At 34.7% G+C, this 26,967-nt stretch overlaps 1 protein-coding gene across 2 annotated transcripts in view; it reads right to left on the bottom strand.

Annotated features, from left to right (window-relative positions):
• The window catches only part of LOC134265406 (uncharacterized), a 69,556-nt gene that overhangs the window by 7,560 nt on the left and 35,029 nt on the right, over positions 1–26,967 (bottom strand). For both annotated transcript variants that reach the window (XM_062747616.1, XM_062747615.1), the window contains 2 exons: positions 12,568–12,798; positions 1,746–2,240 (listed from right to left, as the gene is read on the bottom strand). In XM_062747616.1, the coding sequence (XP_062603600.1) occupies positions 1,746–2,240; positions 12,568–12,798 (726 nt within the window). The remainder of the gene's footprint in view (positions 1–1,745; positions 2,241–12,567; positions 12,799–26,967) is intronic.

Genomic DNA, 26,967 nt, shown 5'->3' with positions numbered 1-26,967 from the left:
TTATCAAAAAAGATAATAACTTATGCATACATTAAATTACATCATTAAAAAGTTTAATCATTTATAACTGACTTTTCCGATGTTGTGTTTAAGGACAGGTAACTCAGGTGTGAAAAATGACCAACTTAGTGCCGATTTTTGAGTTATCGTTTATAGGAATGACATATAGGCTGCTTCAGCACTGGTATCGTTATGTACACAAAAGGGTTCCTTACATTGTTTTGTACACAAAAGTGTTGACCATGAGAAAGAGAATGCCTTCACTCTACTTGAAATAACAGGGTCAAATAGATGGGGAACAGACTATATTCAATATTTTTAATTCTCTTTGACGATTATTATGAAGAAGAAAATTTCTTGCCATGTTTTTTGTTTTCGCGTTTTTTCTCTTCCTATGTAAATATTAGGGATGGCAATTTGTGACCGGTTAATCGATTAATCGGTCGGAACGATGCTAATCGGTTAGCAAATCCGTAATCGGTTGTTTTTGCGTTTTTTCTCTTCCTATGTAAATATTAGGGATGGCAATTTGTGACCGGTTAATCGATTAATCGGTCGGAACGATGCTAATCGGTTAGCAAATCCGTAATCGGTTAGTCGGAAAAAAATAAAATATATGTAAATTTGAGCGCAGTTTCCTTAAATTCCCTTCTGTATTTTTTTTTAGAAAGGAAAGCGCTGCAGAGATTTTTATTTAATGTTTTTACAAATCTTATAATTAAGAATTGAGATCGCAGGGTAATTGGTCTATTTGTAAGTGTTAATTACTGTTTTCATAACATCATGCCGTTACCCAGATAGTCCTGTGGTTTTTTTAATGATATTAAAAACATCACCGTTAAGCACTTTTAATTATTGTATGTCTATATTTTGCCTTTATCCATTAAATTATATTATTATAAAGAACGTTGTAAATTGTAAATAAAGTGAGAGTTCAGACACAGACTAGTTCTGAGTATGGTGCAATGCGGAATTAATTTCTTTAACATCTGCATTGAAAAATTATCCCTGTCTGATTTCTGAAGCAAGAATTATGGTTTTCTTATTTTTTTTTTCTTGTCTATTGAAATTAAATGAAATATACTCTTAGGCATAAAATTCCCTGATCAAAAAAATAAACAGAATGTAACTTCTAACATCGTTTAAGCCTTTATGTGTACATAAAAAGAAAATGTCAAAATGTGTATCTTGATGCGACTAACCGGTTAATCGGTCGGAACGTCTTGCGGTTAACCGATTAGCAATTCTGCAATCGATTGCCATCCCTAGTAAATATATATATTTTTACAAGTAAATGCAGCAATTGATCATCTTACTTGTGTTACTAAGCACGAAGGGGAACGACCGAGTATAAAAATTTAATTAGGTTAGAACAAAGAAGGAGGGTAGATCTGACTTTTTATTTTAATTAAAACTTTTAATTATATGAAGTGAAATGGTGTCCGCAACTATACAGTAAATAAGTTTAACATTGGTTAAAACCACTGGATTCTACTGAGAGCAAAGAAACACTTGGGAAATGCTAAAAACTGCCTTGTGTGTCAACAGTTAGATATCCCCAGCCTGCTCTCAACATCTTTCAACAGTGAGTTATCGTTCATAAAACCGACCCCTAGCGGCAGTTGAAAGGCCTAGTTAGGAGAAGAACAATTTTATGTACATTGTAACAAACTTTGTTGGTGCTAATATTTCGAATTCAAAACTTTCAAATGCTAGTAACTTAAAATTATAAAAAATGTACGTACAACGCTTAATGATCCGAACATAAATATTCCTGTCCGACATCGTCCGGTGCGTGATGATGTCCAGCTGTAGTTTGTCAATGAAGAGATCGAACATCTTAACCGGTCTGTCTGGTACATATAGACATCTTTCTCCGGCACTCCTCTTATAATGCCAGGACCGGCAGTATTCTGAGATCACGTCACGTGAAGCCGTGGTCAGGAAAAACTCCAAATCATCGCCCTCCACCAAACACTCCGTAACAAAGGCGTACATGACGTCATTTTTAATGTCATCCGAAATAAATGTGTTGCTGCTCCCTCGTTTATTAGTTACTCCTTCAGGAATATTTGACATGTCTATTTCACCATATGTAGGTAAATCTTTGAAATATTTTCCCCTGAGTTTATTCAATATTTCTCTATGGGACTGTTTATTGGCATCAAGAGTATACTGTTCCACCAACAGAAGACCATACAGGAGACATCTTACATCAGGACTGTACTGGTGATACTGATCTGAAGTTGTACATGTTCAGTTGACAAAATAAATATATTGTATGTAATGAACTGAGTATCAATTGGTTTTGCGATTGCATACGGTCATATGTACGTGTTGATTAAACAAGTTTTTAAGACACAACAATGATTCATAAAATACATTCAAGCAAAGAAAAAAGAATAAATCTTTACAACATTAACTAAAAGTAATATGTAAATATGTATTCATACACCATTTTTTAACCCGTGCTACAAGTACGAAAGCCGTCCAAAAATTACTCGGACTAGTTGCATAGAAAAAATATTTGACGACATATTCGGAGAAAATGTCACACATAATATAAAAGAAACTTTACTTATATGGTCTTCAAAATTTCATATCAAATTGTTATAAATTGATATATATTTCGGGTGATTTATCAGGACATATCTTCGTTCATATCAGATCGTGGAATAGTAAAATCTTCGTCGTCACGGACATTTTAAAATAAAGTATGCGCTTTCATTTTCTCCACATTTGCAACCTAAAAAAACGGTATTTATGAGAAATAGTGTGACACTGGTCAATCTCGATCATGTATTTATATTTTAAATTTGTGAAATGAACAATTGTGTATACATTTTAATTGTAAAGGTTCTAAAGATGCACTGAAAGCGCCAAAGCTTCACGGAAAGTGGGTCAGAGTAGAATAAGTATTCTTAAGAAAAAGTATTTTTACTGCATGATCAATAAACAAGAATCTTTATAATGAGGAGGCTAGATAAATTCATAATTTTGAAAAAGGAACTGTGCTTTGTTACAACGCTAAATGTATTAAACCTGGATTATTACATATTGCGTCGAGACCAACGCAAAATTTAATAATGCAAAATAAAATACATTTGTAATTCAGAAATCGTGTTCTTACATTTTGCGTTGATTGATCTCGCCGCAAAATGTAATAAAGTGAAATGTAATAATCCTCAAAAGAGTGTTGTTACAATTTGCGTTATTACATTCTGCGTTGATTTCAACGCAGATTGAAATAAAGCAAAATGTAATAATCCAGGCTTATTACATATCGAGTCGTTATTACATCTTGCATTGTCACAGTGGTTATTATAACCACCCACTTATCACCTATAATCTAAAGGTATAGATTTTTGAGTAGTTCATACAACTTTACAATTCAATCAAAAGAGTCTCACAGCCCTTTTCCTATGTGCTACGAAATTAATAAATTTGAATGAAGCACCCATGTTCATTAAACCATATTCTGAGTTAATTTCAGAGTTCATACATTTTCACTACATGACAAATAGAGTCCAACCCTAACACCTGAAAGTTTTGCCCAGGGGCCAAGAATTTCATAGTTTTTGTGGAACACATTCCTCAACATAAATATGCACTCATTATTTGCGTATTTATTAAGGTGGCAGGGGATCGCTTTATTTAAAGTTGAATATGTACTGAGGGGGTACACATATACATGCGATCCACAAATGGAATCATAATTTTTCTATGATAGAATATATTTGGTGAAAGGCTAGCTGCAGATATGTAGCTCGCTAGTTGGTCTGAAAAAAATTTGGATGGATCACCAGAAGTCTACAGTGCCACCCATATTTTCGAAAAACAAATTACGCTAGGTTCTCGATTAATTTCTGCGAATTCTTACCTCAACTGCACAAAGGATGAATTTCAAAATGTTTCAGTCTTCTTTCAAGTACTACTACTCAAATGGAAAAATGATAGGAAAATATTTTCAATATCTCAATGTCAGACTCAGAAACACCATTAAAAACGGTTGTAAGGAATGTTTTATTGTAGAAAAATTGAAGGAATGTGCTCGAGACACACGGTATTTAATATTTTTAGATTTCAGCCGTTGAAAATCACGGATATTGAATATAGCTTTAGTGCAATTTTTAAAGCAAAGTTAATATTCATTTTTTGTTTTCAATGGGTGGTACTGTATCTCTCTTGCCTGACAATATAGCTCAATTTCTGCAGCAAGTGAAAGGCTGGACATTTATACGCGTACAAAACGCGTGGTACTGACAGCCTTTGAGCATACGCAAAATACGGAGGAAATGAACAATATTTCAGGTAAAAAGACAATTCAAACAATATAAATCACTAGCAGCGAAAAGACAGACTTTTTTTAATCAGAGGTGGAATCAGGCGACATTAATCCTCTTTTATGCCACCACCTACCCCTTAACGAGACAGTTGTGTATATGCTCTCATCGAAAGGACCGGTCTCCGCGTCTTGAACCCCCAACGTACTTATAATGCATGTATTTGAATAATATGTATTTATAAGTCTTTAAAAAGTCTCATGAAGGACACTTTATTCATATTCTTATATTTTCTAAATAAGGTCTTCCGTCTCCAACGGAAGACCTTATTGTTTTCGTTCGTTTTTTGCGTGGACCCTGAGGTCCACGCAGTAAATATATAAGTGAGGTCAAACCGGATGCATAGGCAAACGACAGGCTACGCATGCGCGATAATGCTAAAGAGTTCGCACCTTAGGTAACTTGTCTGTAGAATAATTCGCCCTATTCGAATTAAAATATGCCATTCATTGGCAAATCGCGCTTCTGAATCTGCATATTGCATATACATTTTCATTGCAAGATCCGATTTTCTCTCTTTTAAATACATTTTTATATACAAACCAAACATTGATTCTATGGTACAAGCATTTTAAGAAGTTACAGTATATAGATACAACTAACTTAACAACTTGAATGAAAAATGTCACTCAACGACAAGTTCTAGCTTTTAAAAGATAGAACATGTTTTCACCGGCATTAGTTTTGTGCATCAAGGCTCGCAAAATAATTTAATATTCCAGCAATCTTAATATCGTTTGATAAAGGTCTGTAGCAACGGCTTTTAATGTGTGTGTTTGGGGGGTGGGGGTGGGAGCTCCGACAAAAAAATCTGCGTGCAACAGAGCTGTGCTTCTTCTGAACCATCAGATCTTTATTTTTCCCATGATAGATTTCTTCCGTATAAATCCAGATCAGGTGTCAAGTCAAGCCATTACGGGTTACATGTATCAAAATAGCCCGATTTTTAAAACTGACAAAGCTAAAGGCCGCTAATCGGAGATAAAATTTAAACAATTTTGCTTTGAGACTATAATCAGTCAAAAGTAGGCAGATCATTGTAGAAAATGTAAATAAACCTACATGAATATTCTCTACACCTAGAAATTTTCTTTATTGAATTTCAGTTAGAAAAAACATGCATATGGTCCACGTATTGCAGTCCTTTTTTAAAGGACAGCAACTTGTCCCTATTATTATTCTTAAGGTCTTTCGTCTTCAGCGGAAGACCATACTGTTATTCTTATTCTCTGACATATTTTGTGCACGGAAGTTCTCGGAAACGGCTTGATGGATTTTCATGAAACTTTCAGGTCTGATAGAACATCAAAAAGTCTAGATATGTAATTTTCTTAGGTCACCTGAGTAAACTCAGGTGACCTATTGCCATCTGTTTTCGTCCGTCGTCGTGCGTCTTCGTCGTGCGTCGTGTGCTAACATTTGAACATTTTCAGCTTCTTCTCTGCAATCACTGAACAAATTTCAACCAAATTTGGCACAAAGCATTTATGGGTGAAGGGAAACAAAAATTGTGAATTTCATGATCCCTGCCCCCCTGGGGCCTGGGGGGTGGGGCCAAAACCACTAAAATTAATGCAATCTTTAAAAATCTTCTTCTTTACTCCTGGACATCAAGCAGTCAAACTGTTTGCATGATTGTAATCAGCTTTGAGTCCTTTACCACAATTGTGAAATTCATGGCCCTGGGGTCAGGGGTACATGTGCTAGGGTGGGGCTAAATAAGTATATAGTGAAAATGCATTATTTCTTTGAAAATCTTCTTCTCTGCTCCTGGGTATTAAATAAACTAACTAAGTACATAGTTAATGTATAGTGAAAAAAACATTAAATCTTTGAATATTTTCTTCTTTGCACCTATGATTTAAGCAGATGAACTACTTATATAGTTATGAGCAAGGGCCGTTATCTTCAAGAATTGTAAATTTCAAGGCCCCATGGTCAGTTGTACCATAGAGGGGGTTGGGGTGGGGTTGTACTTATATACTGAAAATGAATGAATTGTTTGAAATGTGCTCCTTGGTATTAATCAAATATTTTTGATAAGCATGAATGCCTTTCCATAAATTGTACAATGTGTGGATCTAGGCCTAAGAGACAAGGGTTCATGTGTGGTAGCGGCACTACTCATTATTGCTGAATATTACTGATTTGTTGAAATGCATTTTTTGTTCCCCTACCCTGCGTATGGGTATTAAGTAACCAAACTAAGGAACTGCTAAGTGTATAGTTATGATGACCAAATTGTTAATGCTATAGCATCTGGATTAAAACATGGATCAAATTCAATCACTGGAAAGTTGTTGCATAATGCTCAGGTGACCTATAAGGCCCATGAGCCTCTTGTTATTTTGATGACGTCAATTCCGGTTCGGAGATTTCCGCGATTTTGTCATTTTTAAAGGGTCACTTTGTGAGTAAACTCAGATGACCTATTGCTAGCCGTTGTTGTCGGTCGTCGTGCGCCGTGCGTTAACATTTGAACATTTTCAGCTTCTTCTCTGAAACCGCTCAACCAATTTCAACCAAGTTTGGCACAGGACATCTATCGGTAAAGGGGAACAAAAATGATAATTTCATGGTCCCTGCCCCCCTGGGGCCTGAGGGGTGGGCCAAAAGCACTAACTTTAAAAATCTTCTTCTATGCTCCTGGACATCAATCAGTCAAACTGTTGGTATGATTGTAATCAGAATTTGGTCCTCTACCAAAATTGTGAAATACATGGTCACAGGGTCAGGGGTGCTACATGTAGTGCTAGGTCGGGGCTAAATAGATTGTATAGTGAAAATGCATTATTACTTTGAAAATCTTCTTCTCTGCTCCTGGGCATGAAAGAAACTAACCAAGTACATCGTTATGTTGAATAAGATTGCCTCCTCCAAAATTGTGAATTTTATGGCCCCAGGGCCGGGGGTTCTGGTGTCAAGGCGGGGCTCTATTGATTATATAGTGAAAACACATAAATTCTTTAAAAATCTTCTTCTCTGCGCCTGGATAATTAACCAAAGAACTATGTACATAGTTATGATAAGGAAGGAAGCTTCTTTCCAATTTGTGAATTCCATGGTCCCTGGGTCAGTGGTTTTGGTGTTAGTGCCGTACTCTATTGGTTATATAGTAAAAATGCATTAATTCTTTGAAAACCTTTTTTTCTGCTCCTGGGTATTAAACAAACAAAATAAGTACATAGTTATTATGACTGAGAATGCCTTTTCTAAAATTCTGAATTTCATAGCCCATGAGTGAGGGGTTCTGGTGTCAGGGCGGGGCTCTTAAATTGTTTATATAGTGAAAATACATTAATTCTTTAACAAATCTTCTTCTCTTCTCCTGGGTATGAAATAAATAACAAAGTACATGGTTATATTGAATTACTCTACCTCTTTCAAAATTGTGAATTTCATGACCCCAGGGTCAGGGGATCTGGTGTTAGGGCGGAGTTTGTTGATTATATACTAGTAGTGAAAATGCATAAATTCTTTTAAAATCTTCTCCTATGCTCCTGGATGTAAAACCAATGAACTATGTACATAGTTATGATGAGGAAGGTTGCTTCTTCCCAATTTGTGAATTTCAAGACCCCTGGGTCAGGGGCTCTGGTGTTAGGGTTGGGCTCTATAATGATTATATTGTGAAAACCGATGAATTCTTTGGAAATCTTTTCCTTGGCTCTTTGTTACAATGCCAATGATCTAAGTATATATTTATGATGAAGAAAGATGCCTCTTCCGAAATGGTTAATTTCAGGGCCCCTGCGTTAGTGATATTGTAGGAGGGGGGTGTTGTTACATAGTCTGAAAATAAGGAATACATTGAAATCTGCTTTTTGATTTAATCAACCATTTCTGATGAAATGGTATTCATAAAATTTTGAAATATGTGGCCCTATGGTCAGTGGTTCCTCTGGGTTGGTGTGCACAACTGGTGGTCATAAAGTGGAAATGCATTTTCTCTCTGTTACTCTGATCTGCCTTTGGGTATTAAGTAAACAAAATAAGTATGCTAAGTGTATAGTTATGATAAATAATGGTGTCTCTTTCAAAATTGTGAATTTCAAGGCTTTTGGTTTAAAATAGTTAAACCTAATTCAGTTATTAGAAAGTTGTTACATTTTACTCAGGTGACCCTAGGGCCTCTTGTATAAACGTGCATTACCTGTGACAAGGCCTTAAAATTTTCAAAAAGGTTTTTAACCCTTTACCTTGAAGTTTGACCTGCTTTTCAAAAACATTAACAATAGTAATACCTTCTGAATGAGAAGAGACAGGGTTTTTATTTTACCCCTGTGTATTACCTGATACAACACTTTTCTAAATACACTAATTTTTTACTCCATGACCTTGAGGCTTGACTTATTTTCACAATTTTAACCTTGTTCATAACATTTGAATGAGAAGAAATAGTACTTTCACATTACATAAAAATCACATGTACGTTACCTGTGAAAAAATCTTTTCAAATACTAGTATATAATGAATTTGACCATGAAGTTTAAAACCTGATTTTCCAAAATTTTAACATTGCTTAAAATTGACCATAACTTTCGAGAAAGGGTAGCGCTTTCATACCTGGTTTTACACATGTATATTAGCTGTAACAAGGCCTTTCGAAAAAAAGGTGTTGCTTAAATCAGGCCGAGCGTGTCATGACTTTGAAGCAAGGCCATTTAGGATAAGATGTTTCTGCTGGATGCATTGTTTAAAAGAACATGTGAAAATTTGTAATACGGTAGCACACAAATGGTATTTGCTCAACACCAACGTGTGTCATGGTGTAAATCAAAGATCATTTTGATAAGGTCAAGGTCAAAAACTTTCCTTTACTATCCTTTTTAGGTCACCCGAGTAAACTCAGGTGACCTATTGCTATCTGTTTTTGTCCGTCGTCGTTCGTCGTGCGGTGTTCGTCGTTCGTCGTGCGTTAACATTTGAACTTTTTTTTAGCTTCTTCTCTGAAACCACTCAACCAATTTCAACCAAATTTGGCATATAGCATTTATGGGGAACAAAAATTGTGAATTTCATGGTCCCTGCCCCCCTGGGGTCCGGGGGGGGGGGGCAAAAACCACTAAAATTAGTGCAATCTTTAAAAATCTTCTTCTTTACTCCTGGACACCAAGCAGTCAAACTGTTGGTATGATTGTAATAAGCATTGAGTCCTCTACCAAAATTGTGAAATTCATGGCCCCAGGGTCAGGGGTTCTAGTGCTAAGGCGGGGCTAAACAGGTTATATAGTGAAAATGCATTATTTCTTTGAAATTCTTCTTTTCTGCTCCTGGGCATTAAATAAACTAACCAAGTGCATAGGTAAGTTGAAAATGACCGCCTTTTCCAAAATTCTAAATTTCATGGCCCCAGGTTCAGGGGTTCTAGTGCTAGGGTGGGACTATATAGATTATATAGTGAAAATGCATAAATTCTTTGAAATTCTTCTTTTCTGTTTATGGGCATTAAATAAACTAACAAAGTGCATAGTTATGTTGAATAAGACTGCCTCCTCTCAAATTGTGAATTTAATGGCCCCAGAGTCAGGGGTTCTAGTGGTAGGGTGGGCCTATATAGATTATATAGTGAAAATGCAAAGAAAATCTTTGAAATTCTTCTTCTCTGTTCATGGGTTTTAAATAAACTAACCAAGTGCATAGTTATGTTGAATAAGGCTGTCTCTTCCAAAATTGTGAATTTCATTGCCCCAGGGTCAGGGGTTCTAGTGCTAGGGCGGGGCTAAATTTATTACACAGTGAAAATGCATAAATTCTTTGAAAATCTTCTTCTCTGCTCATGGGCATTAAATAAACTAACCAAGTACAAATTATGTTGAATAAGGTGGCCTCTTCCAAATTGTGAAATTCATGGCCCCTGGGTTAGGGGTTCTGGTGCTAGGACGGGGCTTTATTGATTATATAGTGAAAATACATTAATTCTAAAAAAATCTTTTTCTCTACTCCTGGGCATTAAATAAAATAACTAAGTACAAAATTATGTTGAATAAGACTGCCTCTCCCAAATTTGTGAATTTTAGGGCCCCTGAGTCAGGGGTTCTTGTTTTAGGGTGGGGCTCTAATGATTATATAATGAAATGCATGAATTCTTTGAACATCTTATCCTTTGCTCCTGGTCAATATGCTAATGATCTAATTACATATTTAAGGCCAAGATTTATTTTATTTTCAGTTTTACAAACCCTCCGCTCAAGGTTTTGAATTTTCAGAAAAAAAAAAAAATTTCCGATATCAAATTTGAGTCGGGATCGAGATTTCATAGTTCATGGCTTGGTCAATCGAGTGAATTGATAAAATTGCGAACTCCTTTGGTAAATTATTTTCCTCCCACAGGTTTTAAATTGCCCGTGGTAGCTATTGCAAATTGCCAGCGACATTGTTTAGGTCTCTGTTATAGCTTACAGTCTAAGCATCATTCTTCAGAAAAGGTTTGCTTATGCATCAGATGCAATGAATAAAACTATGGGAGAAGTTAAGTCCATTTAAGGAAGAAATAAACAATAACCTGAAGAAATAAAAAAAAAATTGAACTAGTAAAAAGAAAGAATATACAAATATATACAGGCATGTAGTATCATTTGTATCAGCCAGAAAATTATTTTACTCTTAATTGAAAAAAAATGTTCACCCAACTCCGCAATATCCACTGTCTGTTTTATGATAGGAATTATAATTTAGGCATCAAGTATATTTTAGAACAATGTCTACACATTCACCTAACACATTTAAAAAAATGAAGATATATTGAAAGACTTTTAAAGAATTGATTTATTAGCTCACCTGAGCCGAAGGCTCAAGTTAGTTTTTCTGATCAAAATTTGTCCGTCGTCTGTCGTTGTTGTTGTCGTAAACTTTTCACATTTTCATCTTCTTCTAAAGAACCTCTGGGCCAATTTCAACCAAACTTGCTACAAAGTATCCTGGGGTAAAGGGGATTCAAGTTTGTTCAAATGAAGGGCCACGCCCTTTTCCAAGGGGAGATAATCATGAATTAGAGAAAAAATAATGGCATTTTAAAAAAATCTTCTTCTCAAGAACCACTGGGCCAGGAAAGATGAAACTCATATGGATTCATCCTCAGGTAGTGTAGATTCAAGTTTGTTCAAATCATGACCCCCTGAGCGGTTAAAATTCGAGCCCCCTCCTCCCCTCCCCCCAGTAAACTTTCAGTTCTGATCTGATATGTGCTTTTTCCTAGCCAATTGCTCAGGTGAGTGATGTGGCTCCTGGGCATCTTGTTAAAATATATTTTGATCAACATCACAAAATTTATAGAACTGGCCCAAACTGGCAGGTGATGAAATAAGGAATTAAATGTTCTACTTTCCTATTTGTAAGCATTATGTGTCCAGTGGTAAGGAGCCTATGAGGATAGCATAAAAAAAAGAATGTTTAAATGTTGATAATTGATTTATCCAAAAATTTTTTTTTTATTTCCTTCTCCCTCGGGACTTTTTCATTCTCATGTTCATAACTAAACCTAAAAAAAAAAAAAAAATGCTGGCCGTAGGCTGAAGAAAGGGGCCTCTTTCAAAATAGATAATTTCAGGGCTGCTGGGTCAGGGGTACCAGGGGGGGGGGACTTTGACTAAAAAATAAATTATGCTTTGAAATCTGCTCTTTGATAAGCAATAGTGCCTCTTTCAGAATTTGTAAATTTCATGGCTTTTGGATTAAAACTCGAACCAAATACAATCACTGAAAAGTTGTTACATGATACTCAGGTGACCTATAAGGCCCGTGGGCCTCTTGTTTAATAGAAAAACATTATAAGATGACATCTACACTTAAAAGTTTGCTTTAACATTAGAATGTTGCATTACCTTGACTCAAGGTCATTTCCCCCTGTCCGCAGCTCAGAAGGAAGACCTACCCGTTGCCTTGCAACGAGCTCAGCTCTAGTTATTATCATTTTTCTACATAAACTATCACATCAAACAGGAGATAACTCAGTTTTTAAAGACATTTGTCCGGGTCATTAGTACGGAACTATCCCCTGCCACATAAATACCGTTTGAACAGAGGAAAGGAATTTGAAATAATCATTTCAATTTCACTATGCGGCCAAGGGGGGCTAAACCAAACTTCAGAACCTTTATCCATGGGTATTGGATTTAACAATTTTGGTAGAGACATCATTGCTTATTAAATACTGTATCTCCATGATTTATGAGCTTAGATAGCTCCGAGTTAGTTTTTATACGATCATTATTTCCCAACTCACTTGGTTTTCTGTAAGCTTTGTTGTCGATGATATAAATGTCCCAGTGTGGATGGAGTCCTATACAAGATTTCACGATGTCAGGTCTGAAGAATCCCCAAAGCCACGTCACGTAATCAACACTGTCTTGTGATCTTCCTCTATAATGTACAACCTCCCCTTTCTGTTTCAATGCCTCAATATACGTCTTTCTTCTATCCTCATTCCCTCGTACAATCTCGTTTGGTATCGCCACTTATGAAACAGAACAAGAGTAATAAACTGTTGGCTGTATGGTTTGAATTATGTATATTTTAAATATTCCAGAATAGACAGAAAGAGATCTTGATAAATAATCGTGAATTATTCGATGCATAAAGCTTAAAATTACTCATAATTGTTATAATAACAAACATAGAAAGATAGATTAATATATCAAGTTTATGAAGACCTGTTCACTATAAAACTAATTAAATAGATAAAAAACGAAAGACTAATTGTTAAAAAAAATTTAATAGCGAACCATAAAGCACGTACTAGACTAATCCTGAATAAAAAGGTATGAAAAATTCAACCAAATGGGAATAACATTTAAATAGAAGGTAATTGCCGAGTTGTGTAATAATATTCTAAAAGGGTTTTAGAAAGTCTAAATGCTCTAAAACTTTGAACAAAATCCGTTCAGGAATGATGAAGATATGTAGTGTCAAAGTCGGCGACTAGGGAAAAAAAAGAATCGAATAATCTTAATCATCAGAATCAGTACATGTAGAATGCCTTCCGTTGGAGACGGAAGACCTTAACAATATGTTCCCCAACTTCGTTTGGGTAACATAATTATATGTCAATTACAGCATCACGTGCCAGTGCTTCGGCCGGTCATGTTTTTCTGAGCTCCCGCTTTGGGCCGAAAAAAGGTTATATATCTTCCAATATGTGGATTTAATGTGTGTGTAAAGTGTATATTTGATAGAGTAAGTAGTGAAGATTGTGAAGATTGTTGAATTCTGTTTTTCGAAGCTTATAATTTGCAAAATTTTTATATTTTGATATTCGTACAAAAATGAATAGAAACTGGAGTCCCACTGAGCAGAAATCACTGCTAGAGAGACATACTTTCTCGGAACCTAGCATTACAGGTAATCCATTCACACCTGAGTTGGTCAGGGCTGTGCATTCGCTCCCTAGTCTTCAAGGTAGCCTCGGGGAAATAACTGATTCACTCAGGACAATCAAAAAATTTACCGAGTAAATAAGAGAGATCAAGAAAGACTTATGGGAACAAGATGGGTTCGATCACAGAATCAAACTGATAGCCCAGCAACAAGCAGATGGGGATGACGAGCTTCAGCAGCTGAGGCAAGAGAACAGGTCACTCAAAGAAGATGTCAACATTCTAAAATGTATTGTGATAAATCTGGAGAGAACAGTAATAAAAAATCAAAATGATATAATCGATCTCAAATCGAGATCTATGAAACAAAATATTTTGATTCATAATTTTCCTGAAGAAGATGGCGAGGATCTATTCGTTTAAATCCCAGAACTTGTCAAGACACATTTTAAAGTAGAATTATCTTTTGCGAATATTCACAGAAACGGTCCAAAATTACAAGGAAAGGCAAGAACCATCACGGGGAGACTCAACAAATTTACAGATAAGGACTTAATCTTACAGACTCAGAGGGATATCAAAAGTCAACGTGCAGATCAAGCAGAGGGAACTGACCAGAATTCTTTCGAGCAACAAAATTCTACTTTCTTCATTACACCACAAACTCCAATCGAAATACCAGAAAACAGAAAAAAACACTATTGGAGTTGAACAGTAAATACTGTTAAGCTAACGTCAAGACACACATTATCGGAGAGAAACTTGTATTTCTAAACGGAAGCGTACATAGAGACAAAGTACAAAAACCAAAAGCTGAACAAATCCTTGGAATGGATCAATCAGAAACAGAAGCGCTGAACAAGATTAAAGTGACAGAGCTGGAAACATGAAGGGGGAAACATCTTCCGGGGGATTAGGGGAACAACGGAATGGTGCAACCACGTGCGCGACATGTACAAGAAAACATTGTGTGATCAATCCCATGCCAAAGCTGACCACAACATACTCGTATACAGATTTCAAGATTCAAAGGGACATATTCATGAGGGATATAACGATGATGGCGAGTTTGGCGCAGGACGTAGATTAGTGAAAGCGATGCAGAACTTACAAATCAAAAATATGACAGTTGTTATCTCGCGATTTCAAGCGAAGCACATCGGTGGTCGTCGATTCGAAATCTTGGAAAATTTGCTGACTGACGTGGTTCTCCGACACACTAGTTAGTGAGTGTGCATATGATGTGTATAATCTCCCTTTTCCTGCAGTCACCATTAAATTGCTTCAAAATTATGCAGTATTACTGAGAACATGCAGAATGACAATGTTAATATTTAATTATTGACTGTTTAAAACTTTAAAACTCTTTTTTTTATATATAGAGTTGAGCTTTTTTGTGTGTGTGTGTTTTTTCTTCTCTTCTTTATATATATATATATATATATATATATATATATATATATATATATATATATATATATATATATATATATAAAAAAGCACTAAAAAACCAACAACACTGTATATCCTAAATGTCGGATCTACCAAGTAGATACAAGGTCACGGATGGAAATTTATATAAAGCACTAAAATGACCAACGACACGAACAATAAAAATTGTCAAATTTTCGGGACGCCCTGTCCCTTCCTCAGGACAAAGAAAAAAGTTAAAAAGTCATAAAAACAAAGGAAAAAGAGAAACAAAAACAACTAGCACTACTACTAAACTACTAAACACTAGATATTTACATAATTACATGTTGAATTGGAAATAATGAAAGAAATCCGGACCGCTGTGAAATGCGTCCGGTCTATCGGGTATACTCGGGTGAAGTGCGATTTACATAATTGAACGAATTAATTATGCTAATTAATTACGATAATCAGCAAATCGTACATTGTTTCATTATCTCAAAATGGCTTAACTTTACTTAATAAAGAATAATCAAAGAAAAATAACATAGCAGAGATATTTAAACATATGAATTATGATCCATTATAAATTTTGAAATATTTAAAGATTTATTACCGGGAAAAAATTTAACAAAAGCGTAAACAATAAATAGTTTTTTGATAATTGAACGAATTAATTATGCTAATCAATTAAGATAATCAGTAAATCGTACAGTGTTTCATTCTCTCAAAATGGCATAACTTTACTTAATAAAGAATAATCAAAGAAAAATAATATAGCAGGGATATTTAAACATATGAATTATGATCCATTATAAATTTAAGCATTTATTACCGGGAAAAAAATTTTTTTAACAAAAGCGTAAACAATAAATAGTTTTGTGGGTTGTCCGAAAGTTGGTGACGCAAATTAACAGTAGAGTTAACACTAAATTGAGAGAATAATCTTGTCTAGTATCATCAGGAATTGGGTCTAGTTTACGTTCATTCTGGTGAAGTCATTCAGTTTGTTAATACCGTTAGGGCGGAATGACTTCAATCTGTGCATCCAGAACTTCTCTTTGCTTTTTCTCAGAGCATCTGTCCATCTTGGGTTATGGTCAATCACCACTACTGTCATGTCCTCCCATTTGTGACCCTCAAGGTTGAAATGTTCCCCAACGGGTTCATTGAGTTTTTTGGTCCTAATGGTCGAGCGGTGGTTATTGACTCTCCTGCGGAGATCTCCTGTTTCACCAATATACTGTTTGGAGCAAACTTTGCAACTGATGAGATAAATGCAGTTGTCAGTCTGACAGGACAAATTCCCTAGTATTTTGTAGCTGCGGCCTGTAACAGGGCTGCTAAAACTGTCTGTGTCAGTGCTGTGCTTACAAAGAAGACATCTTCTGTCAGAGCAAGTTTTAAAGCCCCCGTTTGGTAATGGGTTGTCCAGTCTGGTTCTTACTACCATGTCCTTAAGGTTCCTTGGGCGTCTGTATGCAGCCAGTGGGGGTTCCTTAAAGACCTCTGCCATTCGTTTGTTTGAATGGAGAATTGGAAGGTTCTTTTGAAGGATACCGCTAAGGTTCTTAAGGACGGGATGGTATGTAGTTACCAGAGGGACCCTGCCGCTATTGTCTTTCTCCTTGTAGCGTAATAGATTTTGCCTGTCATGTCCCGCCATCTCATCAATAGCTGTTTGTACGGTGCGGGCATTGTAACCTCTTTTGCATAAGTGGGACTTAAGAAGACCACTTTGCTCCTGATATAAGGCAGGGGAGGAACAGATGCGTCGAATTCTGGTGGCTAGACCCTTAGGCACTCCCTTAAAAGTGTGTGGGGGATGACAGCTAGTGGGCATAAGATAAAGGTGGGAGTCTGTGGGTTTGGTGTGGAGACTGAATTCGATTTCACCGTCAATCAGGGTAGATGTAGTATCTAGGAATACGTTTTTCGAATTAGATACGTCTACTGTAAATTTGATTGACTGATGAAAGGTGTTGGCAAACGTAATGAATGCCTCGAGGCTCTCGCGACATTCCACCCACTTCATCTCTATATCGTCAATGAAACGCAACCAGCTATGGGGCCTAAATGGTGCTTGAAGTAACAAGTTGCGTTCCAGTCTGCCCATGAAGACATTGGCATAAGACGGTGCCATTTTCGTACCCATAGCAGTGCCATTAACTTGCAGGTAATGTTCTCCATTAAACATGAAGTTGTTGAACTTGAGAACATGTTCAAGGAGCTTAGCAAGGGACTCGGTAGAAGGAACTAGTATGGATCTACTATCCCAGACTTCTCTACAGGCTTCGATACCCTCATCGTGTGGAATATTGGTGTACAAAGATGTGACGTCCATAGTCACGAGGAGGGTATGATCTGGGAGGCCAGTAGAGGGCGTCTTGTTAATGTAGTCCGTGGTGTCCTTAAGATAGGATGGCAAACTTTCTACGTGTGGACGGAGATGTAAATCAATGAATTCAGAAATTTTCTCCGTGGGGTGTCCAATTGCGCTGACTATGGGGCGACCTGGCATGCCTTCTTTGTGTATTTTAGGAAGCAGATAGAGATCTGCCTTACAATCATTAAAAAATCGGGATGACATTGTAATTAAGAAAGCAGACAAAGGCTCTACAGTTGTAGTAATGGATAAAGAGACTTATATGGCGGAGGCCCAAAGACAACTCTCAGACGAACGTTTCTATAAGAAACTGGACTCTGACCCTACTAAAGAATTCTCCACCGCCATTACCAAAACTCTTGACGATATGTTTGAAAAAAATGAGATTGGTATCAACGTCTATGAGACCTTAATTCCTATTCACTGTAGACCAGGACAATTCTATCTGCTTCCTAAAATACACAAAGAAGGCATGCCAGGTCGCCCCATAGTCAGCGCAATTGGACACCCCACGGAGAAAATTTCTGAATTCATTGATTTACATCTCCGTCCACACGTAGAAAGTTTGCCATCCTATCTTAAGGACACCACGGACTACATTAACAAGACGCCCTCTACTGGCCTCCCAGATCATACCCTCCTCGTGACTATGGACGTCACATCTTTGTACACCAATATTCCACACGATGAGGGTATCGAAGCCTGTAGAGAAGTCTGGGATAGTAGATCCATACTAGTTCCTTCTACCGAGTCCCTTGCTAAGCTCCTTGAACATGTTCTCAAGTTCAACAACTTCATGTTTAATGGAGAACATTACCTGCAAGTTAATGGCACTGCTATGGGTACGAAAATGGCACCGTCTTATGCCAATGTCTTCATGGGCAGACTGGAACGCAACTTGTTACTTCAAGCACCATTTAGGCCCCATAGCTGGTTGCGTTTCATTGACGATATAGAGATGAAGTGGGTGGAATGTCGCGAGAGCCTCGAGGCATTCATTACGTTTGCCAACACCTTTCATCAGTCAATCAAATTTACAGTAGACGTATCTAATTCGAAAAACGTATTCCTAGATACTACATCTACCCTGATTGACGGTGAAATCGAATTCAGTCTCCACACCAAACCCACAGACTCCCACCTTTATCTTATGCCCACTAGCTGTCATCCCCCACACACTTTTAAGGGAGTGCCTAAGGGTCTAGCCACCAGAATTCGACGCATCTGTTCCTCCCCTGCCTTATATCAGGAGCAAAGTGGTCTTCTTAAGTCCCACTTATGCAAAAGAGGTTACAATGCCCGCACCGTACAAACAGCTATTGATGAGATGGCGGGACATGACAGGCAAAATCTATTACGCTACAAGGAGAAAGACAATAGCGGCAGGGTCCCTCTGGTAACTACATACCATCCCGTCCTTAAGAACCTTAGCGGTATCCTTCAAAAGAACCTTCCAATTCTCCATTCAAACAAACGAATGGCAGAGGTCTTTAAGGAACCCCCACTGGCTGCATACAGACGCCCAAGGAACCTTAAGGACATGGTAGTAAGAACCAGACTGGACAACCCATTACCAAACGGGGGCTTTAAAACTTGCTCTGACAGAAGATGTCTTCTTTGTAAGCACAGCACTGACACAGACAGTTTTAGCAGCCCTGTTACAGGCCGCAGCTACAAAATACTAGGGAATTTGTCCTGTCAGACTGACAACTGCATTTATCTCATCAGTTGCAAAGTTTGCTCCAAACAGTATATTGGTGAAACAGGAGATCTCCGCAGGAGAGTCAATAACCACCGCTCGACCATTAGGACCAAAAAACTCAATGAACCCGTTGGGGAACATTTCAACCTTGAGGGTCACAAATGGGAGGACATGACAGTAGTGGTGATTGACCATAACCCAAGATGGACAGATGCTCAGAGAAAAAGCAAAGAGAAGTTCTGGATGCACAGATTGAAGTCATTCCGCCCTAACGGCATTAACAAACTGAATGACTTCACCAGAATGAACGTAAACTAGACCCAATTCCTGATGATACTAGACAAGATTATTCTCTCAATTTAGTGTTAACTCTACTGTTAATTTGCGTCACCAACTTTCGGACAACCCACAAAACTATTTATTGTTTACGCTTTTGTTAAAAAAATTTTTTTCCCGGTAATAAATGCTTAAATTTATAATGGATCATAATTCATATGTTTAAATATCCCTGCTATATTATTTTTCTTTGATTATTCTTTATTAAGTAAAGTTATGCCATTTTGAGAGAATGAAACACTGTACGATTTACTGATTATCTTAATTGATTAGCATAATTAATTCGTTCAATTATCAAAAAACTATTTATTGTTTACGCTTTTGTTAAAATTTTTTCCCGGTAATAAATCTTTAAATATTTCAAAATTTATAATGGATCATAATTCATATGTTTAAATATCTCTGCTATGTTATTTTTCTTTGATTATTCTTTATTAAGTAAAGTTAAGCCATTTTGAGATAATGAAACAATGTACGATTTGCTGATTATCGTAATTAATTAGCATAATTAATTCGTTCAATTATGTAAATCGCACTTCACCCGAGTATACCCGATAGACCGGACGCATTTCACAGCGGTCCGGATTTCTTTCATTATTTGTGTTCTTAATATTTCCAATTCAACATGTAATTATGTAAATATCTAGTGTTTAGTAGTTTAGTAGTAGTGCTAGTTGTTTTTGTTTCTCTTTTTCCTTTGTTTTTATGACTTTTTAACTTTTTTCTTTGTCCTGAGGAAGGGACAGGGCGTCCCGAAAATTTGACAATTTTTATTGTTCGTGTCGTTGATCATTTTAGTGCTTTATATATATATATATATATATATATATATATATATATATATATATATATATATATATATATATATATATATATATGACAAGATACCCCTCCCCCCTTGCTTCATATTTAAACCGAACTGTTTATAGAACGGTTCTTGTTAAGTAGTGATAATAATGCTACACTGTGTTATTCACACTTTTTTCGTTCACAAACAATGTATATATCTTGTAATAAGCGCTTTCTAAAGTATGTAAATAATTGCGCTTTTTTTCGCGAAACTAAGCGGAATCTTTTTTTCCGGATAATGTTAATCCATTAGATTAGGACTTTGTCTTTTATGACATGGAAGTAAAATTCCGACTTAGACTATGATTGGAAGACATAGCTTTTTTCGGTCTTCTAGCTCACCCTTTAAAGATATGTTTTTTGTTATTTTTTGTAAATATTTTCATTTTCTTTTGTTTGTTTCTTTTCTTGTTATTTTTGACACTTTGACACATTGTATCAGTTTGTCACACAATCGTAGCACTGCAGTTGGTAATGTTCATGTAGAATTTTTCAATTTTGATGTCGTTAGAGTTATCGTGTATTTCACTTAAGGTTAGAGGGCTCAGCGCAAAAATAAAGAGACTCGGTATCTTTACATGGCTAAAGAATTCCTTGAAAAGCAGTTTTACAAGAAACGCACTCAGCCTCAGAGAATGAAAGTCAGTGGTTAAAGGATTGGGGGTCTGATATAGAGTTCAGTCATGGTGAATCCAATAGCAGGGGAGTAGCTTTTCTTTTTCCTCATAATATAGATTATATTATTAAAGAAAGGGTACAAGATAATAAAGGTAGAATTATACAAGTCAAATTAATGATAGATGAAACCAACTTTCTTTTAACTAATATTTATGCTCCAACACAGGATAAACCAAATTGTCAGGTGGATTTTTTCTATTCATTATTGACCTACATAGAACCGTATAGCTTTGAAAATCTAGTCATTGGAGGGGATTTCAATATAACTTTAAATCCATCACTAGATAAAAAAGGTGGTACTACTGAAGGAAAATCTAACTATAGAGATAATATTTTAGCTGCACTAGAAGATCTTAATTTATCAGATACAGTCAAAACTGCCATAGCGACCCACTGTATTAAGCGACTCACTGTCACATGTGACCTTAAAAATTCCCCCCAATGCTTTTCCCTATATATTCTACCTGTATTAAACGACCACCTGTCTAACACGACCAACGACCATGATTCTCCTGACCAATTTTAGTAATTTCAAGCAATTTTACCTGAATTTAACGACTACATAATTTCCGATTCCTACTTTCGATCTTGGTCGAGCATGCTTCGTTTTTGGTTCAAAACAACTATAGACATGCTTTTATTTCATTGAATAATTATATAATGCTAGTTTTACGAATAAAATGACATTTAAAAATGAATATTTTTACTTACGCTTTGATATTTATTGAATAAACATTAAAATCTAAAACATAAACAACACGTTTTTCTGTCCAGTGATCGAGCGCCATTTTGAAAACAGACGTTCGAGGTCGCTCCCGATGTCATTTCATACTATAAGGATAAATGAATATTCAGGTATAAAACCTGCCTGTTTAACTTTAATTAACAAGTAACTAAATCATAGATGTTTAGTTAAGTGCATTGTGTCAACAACGGGTATGTAAACACACGCTAGCTAGCACCCACACCATGTGATCTGAAAATATTAATATTTTTTCATACATTATAAAAAATGCAAAGCCTTCCCCCCACCCCCCCATAGGTTTTTTTAACATGATAGCCTATATATAACTTAGTATGCTTTGCATATTACTAGGAAAAAACTGCATCATATGATTTTTGTTATGCACTTGGTATCAAATTAAATTATATTTATGACTAAAATATTTTTTTAACCTAATTAATTTCTTTTCATTACTGAACTACCATGTCTAATTGCCTGTTTGTGACCAGCTATTTAAATCACATCAATTATCACATGGTGTGGGTGCTAGCTAGCGTGTGTTTACATACCCGTTGTTGAAACAATACACTTAAATAAACATCTGTGATTTAGTTACTTGTTAATTAAAGCTAAACAGGCAGGTGTTATAGCTGAATATCCGTTTATCCTTATAGTATGAATTGACATCGGGATCGACCTCGAACGTCTGTTTTCAAAATGGCGCTCGATCACTGGACAGAAAAACGTGATGTTTATGTTTTAGATTTTTATGTTTATTCAATAAATATCAAAGCGTAAGTAAAAATATTCATTTTTAAATATATAGTAATGACGTTTTATTCGTAAAACTAGCATTATATAATTATTCAATGAAATAAAAGCGTGTCTATAGTTGTTTTCAACCAAAAACGAAGCATGCTCGACCAAAATCGAAAGTAGGAATCGGAAATTATGTAGTCGTTAAATTCAGGTAAAATTGCTTGAAATTACTAAAATTGGTCTGGAGAATGACGGTCGTTGGTCGCGTTAGACAGGTGCGTTTAATACAGGTAGAATATATAGGGAAAAGCGTTGGGGGGGGGGGAATTTTTATGGTCAAATGTGACAGTGAGTCGCTTAATACAGTGGGTCGCTATGGCAGTTTTGACTGTAGATAAACAAAATGAAAAACTATCAGCAGATCCATCTGAAGAAAACATAGCCTTATTGAATGAAATCAAAGAAAAATTAAATGTATTAACAGACATAAAAACAAGAGGCATAATATTGAGATCTCAAGCAAAATTGTGTGAAGAGGAAGAAAAAATCTACAAAATATTTTTTGTCTTTAGAAAAAAGAAACTACAGAAATAAGTGTATAGATAAGTTAATAGTTAATGATAAAATTATATGCGATAAAAATGAAATTCTCAAGGAAGAAGAAATTTTCCATGAAAATCTTAATTCAACTAACTTGGAAAAAGATTATTATCATAAACACATTAGTCACTTTGTGATTGATAAAAAATATTCCAAAACTTACTAAAAAAGATTCTCTAACATGTGAAGGTTTAATAAGTAAAGATGAATGTGAAAATATCTTAAAAGAATTTAAACCAAATAAATCTCCAGGAAGTGAAGGACTTCAGTTTGAATTTTATAAGTACTTTTGGCCTGAAATAGCAGATCTAGTGGTAAATAGTTTAAATGAAAGCAATTAGCAATTATTTCTATCTTCAAATCAAAGAAAGGGAATTATCACTCTTGTACCTAAAAAGGATAAAGATAGAACTTTATTAAAGAAATGGAGACCAATATCATTATTGAATTTTGATTATAAAACATTAGCTTAAGTTCTTGCAAGTTGAATTAAAAACTACTGCCTTACATAGTTGAGGTTGATCAAGCAGGTTACATTGAAAATAGATATATAGGAGAAAATATTAGAACTATCGCAGATCTTACTGATTACACAAGTATTAAAAATATTCCTGGACTTATTTTGTTAGTAGATTTTGAAAAAGCTTTTGATACAGTTGAATGGTTATATTTAGATAAAGTTTTAGAAACTTTTGTATTTGGCAAAGGGTTACGACAATAGGTATGCATCTCATATTCAGATATAACAAGTTGCTTAATCGATAATGGATATTCCTCCTCCTTTTTCAAGATAACTCGAGGTGTTAGACAAGGATGTCCTTTATCACCTTACTTATTTATCTTATGTGTTGAATTATTGGCTATTGCAATTAGATCAAATAAAAACATTCATGGTATAAGAATTGGTGAAACAGAATTTAAAATCAGTCAGCTAGCAGATGACACTACTTGTTTCTTAAGTGATGAAAAATCAGGATTTGAAGTATTGAGAATCATCCAAAATTTTAGATATTGTTCCGGTTTAAAGATAAATCCTAAAAAAACAGAGGCCATATGGATTGGTAGCTGTAGGAATTATCCTCCGGGCAGCTCACCAGTAAAATGGTCTAGTGGTTTATTCTTTACACTTGTAATCTGGCTTAGTGTACATGGGGAACATGACTGTTTAGTAAAAAAATTCAATTCCAAATTAGATGACATTAAAGCAACTCTCAACCTTTGGAAAATGAGGAACTTAACTCTGATAGGAATGATTTTGATTACAAAAACACTAGCAATTCCTAAAGTTACTTATCAAGATACTGTACTACCAATTTCTAAAGAGATTATAAAAGAAGTAAATAAAATGATATCAAATTTTATATGGAATAGTGATAAACCAAAAGTTAAATTAACTGTAGCATCAAAAAATAAATAATGGTGGACTTAAAGTTCAAACTTTGAAAATCAGATTAAGTCACTTAGACTAAATTGGATTAAAAGAATGTATTGTTCTGTTAATCAACAACCAAAATGGTTAATGATTTTTCAAGCATATTGTGAAGATATAAATTTACAAACTTTACTTCAATCAAGATGCTATATAGATTTTTTACACATGTATATATCACAATTTTAAAGAGACATTTTAAATTGTTGGAAGGAATTTATAATTAGAACCTATGATAATATTTGTGTAGAACCTTACGTATTCAAGGAAATTTTATGGTTTAATGATAAAATCAAGATCAATAAACACCCATCTTCTGGAGAAAATGATACAAATGTGGAATACTCTATGTAAATGACATTATTGGTGAAAATAGAGATTTTTTAAGTCATGAAGAGCTTTATGGAATAAACACTTCTTTTCTGGATTACATGTCTATTAGAATGACAATACCATATGAATGGCGAAAATTTTTGAGGGAAAAGCAAAAACCTAATTTTAATAGAAATACATTAACACTTTCTATAGATAATAAGAAATGTCCAGTTTCAAAAATACAATGCAAAGACTATTATTGGACTATAATAGAACAATTGATTGAGCAACCAACTTGTATTAAATAATGGGAAAATATATTTGATATTAGCATAACAGAATCAGACATGAAAAATATTTTTTTCCATTTCCTTTTTATGTAATAATGAGACGTATTTGCAATCTTTGAATTAAAAATTAATTCATAGATTTATAGCACATGAAAAATTATTATATAATATGGGTATAAATAAATCACCATCATGTAAAACATGTACGGAAATTGACACAATAGAACATAGGTTTTATTCTTGTAAAAGTATAAAAGCATTTTGGAATGAATTTTTGAATTAGTGGAATAGTTTGAATATATGTTTTATCCAAGATATTTCATGTCAAAGTGTGGTATTTGGAATTTATACAAATACTTATACTGCAGCTCTGAATTATTGTTTATTGCTAGCAAAATACTATGTTTATACCGTTAGAAATGCACAAGAGAATTGTCAATGTAACTTGAATTTAATGGTTTTTAGAAAAAAATGTTAAAGGAAAAACTATATATTAAAAAATTTCTATATTGTACTAAGTGAAAATTAATTAGAAGATTTCTACACAGAATGGCAAGAATTATTGAATAATCTGGAAAACTGATCTAACATGATCTATGTGTATTTTTATTTCTTTTTATAAGTTTGAACCCAAACAATTTTCAGTTATTATTTAAGATTCTTTAAAAAGTCTATAAATATTAGAAATATTGATTATATGTTCATACTGCAATTTTACATGTATGTATTTTATCTTAATTTGTAAAATATAAGAGCCAATAAAAAAATGTCAATTACAATACCTATCGAACTGAGATTCTTGTCGCCAATACATGGCGTCCTGTACAATGGCGTACGTCATTTTGATTCACGCGCAAATTCTTGTTGTTGATGAGATTTTCACCAAAGTGAAAAATATTTAATCCAAGGATAATGTGTAGTAATTGTTTTTTTTTTTTTACTTTAAATCAAATCCATTGGTAATCAGATCATGCAGATTGTCAGTACATACCAAGCTAGAAATGTAGGACTTTTAAAGACATAGTACAATTTTTGAACAGTTAAAATGTTTTAAAAGTGCTGTTAAAATAATACACATGAAGCATATCAATATAGTGTTCTATCCTAACAAATGTGTTTAACTTCTAAAAACATGAAGCAAATATTTAGAATTTTGTTTGACATCGATAAAATTGACATTTGAACTCAGAGGTGTACCCTATTATTCACAAGTTTTGCTTCTGAAATTAGCTGATTAACTAAGTCTTAAACGACAAAGATACAAGAAAAAACTTTTCATTTCCATTTTTTCCCCATATAATTAAAATGTATAACTGTTTTCAATACTTATTTATTAATGTTAGATTTAGAAAATTATATTAAAGACTATTTATATCAGATTTGTTTTAACAACACCATTAACAAAAAAAAACTTTAATTGAAATATACATTTTTCATTAAAATAAAGAAAATAATTATTATAATAGATTGAATACCAATTAATGTAAAATAAAAAGAAATAAATAAAAAGAAGCTTAAAAAAGATATATCACAACAGGGACCTAGTATATGTCCCTGATCATGCATCCGTTGAATTGCAATTTTTTTCTCATTAAAGTTGTGATGCTGTTGTTTTTTCAACTCTCGTGGTAGTAACATATGCAGTCAAATATTGGTCTAATGGTTAGATTCATCCAGGAAGTAGACCATCTGTCTCTAATTTGGGTCCCAAGATGGTCTTGAAAATATATACTGTTCTTACTTTAGATGACGTCATATCTATGTTTTGGGAGTAATTACAGTTGAGAAATAACTTAAGTTTTCTAGATCAGTGTTGTTAAATAAGCAAA

The sequence above is a fragment of the Saccostrea cucullata genome, unplaced genomic scaffold (assembly GCF_032062105.1).
Source record: "Saccostrea cucullata isolate Sc308-1 unplaced genomic scaffold, CSIRO_AGI_Scuc_v1 ctg2061, whole genome shotgun sequence".
In the NCBI taxonomy this organism is placed as follows: Eukaryota; Metazoa; Mollusca; class Bivalvia; order Ostreida; family Ostreidae; genus Saccostrea; species Saccostrea cuccullata.
Note: the sequence above shows the minus strand (reverse complement) of the source record. Positions and strands in the feature narration are given on the sequence as shown.